Source organism: Mastomys coucha, unplaced genomic scaffold (genome assembly GCF_008632895.1).
Source record: "Mastomys coucha isolate ucsf_1 unplaced genomic scaffold, UCSF_Mcou_1 pScaffold23, whole genome shotgun sequence".
In the NCBI taxonomy this organism is placed as follows: Eukaryota; Metazoa; Chordata; class Mammalia; order Rodentia; family Muridae; genus Mastomys; species Mastomys coucha.
The window spans coordinates 16,058,462-16,064,461 of record NW_022196906.1 but is presented as its reverse complement, the minus strand read 5'-3'; the positions used below and the strand labels follow the sequence as shown (position 1 = coordinate 16,064,461).

General features: G+C 50.8%; 1 protein-coding gene across 3 annotated transcripts in view; it reads right to left on the bottom strand.

The window, feature by feature from the left end:
• Window positions 1–5,195, bottom strand: part of Plppr2 (phospholipid phosphatase related 2) — an 11,733-nt gene extending 6,538 nt beyond the window's left edge. Inside the window, exons 1-5 of one of the 3 annotated variants that reach the window (XM_031344877.1) lie at window positions 4,930–5,195; window positions 3,577–3,746; window positions 2,792–2,871; window positions 1,195–1,383; window positions 929–1,064 (exon numbers count right to left, since the gene is read on the bottom strand). In XM_031344877.1, coding sequence (XP_031200737.1) covers window positions 929–1,064; window positions 1,195–1,383; window positions 2,792–2,857 — 391 coding nt within the window. In that variant the 5' untranslated portion in view covers window positions 2,858–2,871; window positions 3,577–3,746; window positions 4,930–5,195. The remainder of the gene's footprint in view (window positions 1–928; window positions 1,065–1,194; window positions 1,384–2,791; window positions 2,872–3,576; window positions 3,747–4,929) is intronic. The other 2 variants (XM_031344875.1, XM_031344876.1) reach the window with 2 other exon arrangements.
• Window positions 5,196–6,000: the final 805 nt, after the last annotated feature.

The window sequence follows — 6,000 nt, the reverse complement described above, 5'->3', positions numbered from 1 at the left end:
CCAAACTTGAGATCTCCCTACCACAGCCTTCCAAGTCCTGGGATTACAGATGTGCTCCACTACACAGGCCAGAACTCTTGTGTGTGTGAGTCATATGCATGTTGTAGAGGTAAGAGGACAATTTCAGTTGTCATTCCTCCAACACCTTCACATTTGGTTTGCGACAGAGCTTCTCACAGGCCTGAAATTTTGCCAAGTAGGCCAGATTGGGTGGCCCAGAGCTTCCATGAACCCACCTGTCTCCATCTCCCATCTTGCCATTTCTGGGACAACAGATGTGGGCCATCTCTGGCTTTTAAAAAAGATTTTCTTGCCGGGCGGTGGTGGCACACGCCTTTAATCCCAGCACTTGGGAGGCAGAGGCAGGCGGATTTCTAAGTTTGAGGGCAGCCTGGTCTACAGACTGAGTTCCAGGACAGCCAGGACTATACAGAGAAACCCTGTCTTGAAAAACCAAAAAAAAAAAAAAAAAAAAATTCTTTTATTCACGAGTGTATGTGTGTATGTCTAGTGTGTATGTCTATGTGCATATATGTATGCATGCATGTATCTATGTGTAGGTACATGCATTTTATCTATATGTATGTGTTTGTGAATGCATCTATGTGTGCGTGTGCATCTAAGTGTATGTGTGTATGCATGTGCATGCCTGTGTCTATTTATGTGTGTACATGCATGTATGTGGGTGTGCACCATATCTTGAGTGTAGTCAGAGGACAGCTCAACAACTGTTTCTCTCCTTCCACCATGTGGGTCTGGATAATCGAACTCAGGTCAGGCTTGGTGGCAAGCACCTGGACCCACTGAGCCAAATCTTGATCCACTGGCCTGAGATTCTTTTTAAGGTGGAACTGGCCCATTTTTCTTTGTCCCTGAACTCACCTCCCTCCCTAAGACCACTGGACTGACCCCAGGCTGCATTTCTCACCCAGGAAACGAACCAGTCTCCGCAGCGGGGGACTGAAGCGGCAGCAAGCCCCGGACACGATGGTGCTCTCCCCACTGACAGGCCTGGTGGAGGGTGGCGCAGGGAAGAAGGCACGGGCCAGCTCCCCCAGCAGGATCTGTGGACAAGACCAAGATGAGGTCTTCCTGCCCTTTGAGGCCAGGGCTTCACCAGCTTCAACCCAGCCTTCCTGCCTTCCAGGAGGTTCTACTCCCTGGCATCCAGCCTGCTGACCCACACCATCTCACCGTGAGGGTGGGCCCAGCAGTGACCAAGGCATAGATGAGGGCTGGGGGTGCTCGGCTGGCAGCCTCAGGCCCAGGGTACGGCTTGGCATAAGCGCTGTCATAGCAGAAGAAGCCCTGGGTGTGCACTGGGAAGGTGTCCGTGAACTCCAGGCGGTACGCAAGAAGGACCACGATGCCTAGCAACACAGACTGCAGCCAGTCAGGGGCCAGAGAGAAGGAAAAAGAGATAGGAGGAAGTCAGAGGCTGTGAGGTCAGAGACAGAGACAAGGAAATGGAGAGATATGAAGGGAGAGAGAAAATGGAAGATGAGTATTGAAAGGAAAGCAGAGGAGGGGACGAAGGAATTAATACATCTTAGGCTTTTAACTGTAGCAATGTTGCCATTATTTTGTTTCTAGCGGGTTTTTGTTTTGTTTTTGAGACAAGGCTTCATGTAGTCCAGGATAGCTTAAAATTCACTATGGAAATGGGCCTGACTCCTGATCCTCCAACCTTCCCGTCCCTGGTGCTGGGGTTATAGCTGTAGGTCAATCAGTACATCTTCTTTATTCAGTACTAGGGATAGAACCCAGGACTTCATGGACTAGGCAAGTCTCTGGCCACTGACCCACATTCTCAAGCCCATTTTTAATTTGCCTATTTATATGCTTATTATTTTAACATTATGTATCTCAGGCTGGCATGGAAATCAAAAACTTTTTTGTTTTATTTGAAACAAAGTCTCCCTGGCTGGCCTGGAGCTCACTATGTAGACCAGGCTGGCCTCCAGTTCATCAGAATACACAAGTGCTGTGATTAAAGGTGTGTGTGACCACCCCTGGCTAGTTTGTTTTGAGGCAGGATCTCATCCACAGTCCTAGCTGGCCTTGTATATGGCCTGGCCTTGAACTTGCAGACATTCTCTGGCCTCTGACTCCTTCTGAATGTTAGGATTACAAATATTCATTACAATGACTGTGCTCTGCATTTTTTTCTCTCTTTCTGTCTTTATCTTTTTTGAGACAGTCTTATGTAGCCCAGCTGGCCCTGACTTCCCTGAAATCTTTCTCCTTCAGCCTCCCAAATGCTGAGGTTACACATATGTGCCACCATGCCCTGTTAATTATGCACATTTTAGAGATGAAAAAAACAGAGGCACCGGGCAGTGGTGGCACACGCCTTTAATCCCAGCACTTGGGAAGCAGAGGCAGGCGGATTTCTGAGTTCGAGGCCACCCTGGTCTACAGAGTGAGTTCCAGGACAGCCAGGGCTACACAGAGAAACCCTGTCTCAAAAAACAAACAAACAAACAAAACAAAAAACAAAAAAACAAAAAAACCCCTGAGGCTCAGGCATGCAAAGTCCCAAAGTGTGATGGATTAGGGCAAAATAGGGCCAGAATCCAGAGAGGAATGCTTCTGATTCCAATCCTGCCACCACACCTCGAGGGGGGCGGGCAGCAGCAGAGGTTCTGAGGTAATGGGGTGTAAGAGGTCAGAGAGCCAGAGGTAGGACTGACTGGAACCAGGAAGGTGGGGAAATGAGTATGGGCCAAGAGCAGGGAGACAGGCTAGGCAGGGACAGAGCCCTCTCTCAGAGTAGCTCTGAGGTTCTCACCTCCACAAAGACGAAGCAGGGGATGATGGAGAAACTCCGCTTCAGGTGAGGCCTCCCTCCAGCCATAGTGATGCCTGGGCCTGTGGGGGGAGAGGGAATGGGACCCTGGGGCACATTGTGAGTAAATGAGGCCTCCCAAAGTTCTGGGTCTGCTCTTTAACCTCGCTGGCCCTGCTCCTGCCTTCTGTAAGAAGGTCCTTGCCTCTTCTTACACCAGGACTCCGAGGTCTATTAGAGAGCTAAGGCTGTTTTTTTGTTTGTTTCTTAGTTACATTTATTATTTGTTGAGTCTGTGCACGTGTGTCACACAGTTCATATGGAGATCAGACAGCAGCCTGCAGAGGTTGGTTCTTAAAAGATTCTATAGTGATGTCTTCTCTCTATCTTCAATTAAAGAAGTTCTACAGACCCCATGCCTTTTATGGGAACCTCTAAGCAGCCGTTAGAGAAGGGTGCCTCTCTCCTTGGTACCCACCTTTGTCATATTTTAGGGAACTTTATCTTCTTTACCCAGCAGATTCCACGCTTCTTGCTCTCTCCCTTCTCCACCTCTCTTCCACTATGGCCTCCACATCTCCCTCCCCTGTTCCCATGGGCTGTGGTATCTGGTGTGGGCTGATAGCCAAATACTCCCTCTCTCCCAGCTGCCTCGCACCCCCATCCTCCCAGGCCAGCTGCCTCTCCACTCTCCTCTCACCAACTCCCCCTATATCTAACTTCAATCCCCAAGGCATCAGTAGCCAGTACAGTCAAGCCAGCTTATACCCACTGACTTGTGGTCTCACCTGTGAAAGCACCCTAGGGCTTCCTCCAGGCATTCACCTCCACTGCCACCAACTCACAGCCACTCCGTGAGGCCAGCAGGGCAAGAACATTCATCTCCATTGCATGGATGTGGAAACTGAGGCCCAGGCAGGTGAGGGTGGGCACTGTGCATCCAGGGCTCCATTGAGGCCTACTCCACAGAATGACATATTGGAGAGAGGGTCACCACAGATTCCAGGTGTACAGAGTCACCCATATGGGCACTCCCACACAAGATATAACCCAGGCGTGGCTTCCATCCCAAACACCACACACAGGGACATCTCGGAACATGACATCCATCCACTCCACAGCAAAAGCCAAGCACACTGTGTGGGGTGTCTGTTCCATGCTGAGCAAACCAGGTTTGCTCATTCACACAAATCCCCAGTACTCCTAAACACACACACACACACACACAGTTTGCATATGGCCTTGTCATAGACACCCACACGGATGGAACATACCCCTTCAAACACACAGTCAGAGAGACACACAGGGAGACATCCCAGCCCCCCACAATACAGTCACCGCCACAGACTCAAGGTTGCTAACCACTTCGAATCCCAGCAGACTCACTCCACACAATAAGAGTCACAGAATGGGTCACAGAGTCACACCCCCAGTTACAAGGCGCTCAATGACAATCAAACACATGAACACCCTCTTTACAGTCATAGGAGAGACAGCGTGCCACCCACAGCCTCAGCCACATGGTCAGGTAGAGATATATGTGACGGGGACTTGCAGCACACACAAAAGGCATGTAAGAGCAGACACCTGCCAGATTGCAAAACAGACACACAACATCAGAAGGGACACAACAGTAACTACAAAATGACAGATCACACAACTAGACACACACACACACACACACACAGAAGCCAGTGCATTCTCTCTCTCTCTCTCTCTCCTCTCTCTCTCTCTCTCTCTCTCTCTCTCTCTCACACACACACACACACACACACACACACACACACACACACACACACAAAATCAGTGGACACACCCGAACCCATCACAGCCAGGCAACCACACAACCAGTTACACAACCACACACCAACACACCATCATTCACCCACAGCCACCCTCGCAGCACTGTGGCTTGGCTCTTAAGGTCCCCGGGGAGGGGGGGTCCCCTTCTCCAGGCTCCCCTCCCCCAACCCCATCTAAAGCCCTAGATCGCCACTTCCTCTCCCCCTAGCTGCCCGCCCCCCAGCAATGGACCCGTAGGGAACAGATCGGAAGAACCCATGTCCACGGTCAGAACCTGCCGTATTTAGGCTGGGCAGCCCCCGGGCTAGAAAGAGGGGGCGCCCACGCTTCTCCCTCACCCTGTCTAGGCCGCGGCCGCCTGAACCCTCGCTCCCTCTAGACGGTCCAGGCGCCGCAGAACAGTCAGACAGATCGCTGGTCAGGCAGGCGGACACCGAGATGAAGTCTGGACCGCCGGACTTGCCACTCCGCGCAGACTCCGTGGCCGAGGCAGGGGCGGGACCACAGGGTGCCTTATTTGCATAACCCAGTGGGGCGGGCACAGGGCTATATTTGCATAATTCAGTGTGGGGCGGGCCCAAGCCTCTTGTTAGACGGGCAGGCGGGGCCATTGCGTCCTTCATTTGCATAACACAGATGGGCGGGGTTGGTGCTTGCGAAGGGGCGGGGCTATAAACGCTCATTTACATAACTCAATGAGACGGGGCCGGTTTTGTAGGCAGAGATTAGAAGGGAAAAGAATGGAGCTTGTGAGGACTAGCTAAGTAGGATAGGCAAAGAGAGGAGCTCAGCCTCTTCAAAGAATACCCTCTAGTACGCCTCTCCCCATTTGGCATCCCAGATCCATTTTTGTGTTTGAGATAGGGTCTCAGGCAGCTCAAGCTGGTCTCATTTTCTTTGTAGCCATGGCTAGCCTTGAACATTGGATTCCCCCTGCCTCCATCTCCTTGACTGCTGGAATTTCAGACCTGTTCCACCACATCCGGTTTGTATGATGGGGTTGGAACGCAAAGCTTCCTGCATGCTAGGCAAGTGTTGTCCTGATTTTGTGTTTCTAATTTTTTAAAATTGCATTTATTTGCTGTGGTGGTGCTGTGCATGCCTTTAATCCCAGCACTTGGGAGGCAGAGGCAGATGAATCTCTGTAAATTCGATGCCAGCTGGTCTTCAGCAAGAGTTCCAGGACAGCCAAGGCTAGAGAAACCCTGTCTTTAAAAAATTGTTTTTAATTGCATTTATTTATCAAGGTGTGTGCCAGTGTGCATTTCTAGGTTGGAGGACAACTTGCATGAATCGGTTCTCTACCACCATGAGGGGCTCTGGGATCAAACTCAGGTCTTCAGACTTGGTGGCCAGTGCCTTTACCCAGTGAGCCATTTGGTTGGTCCACTTCTTTGTTTTTGAGACAA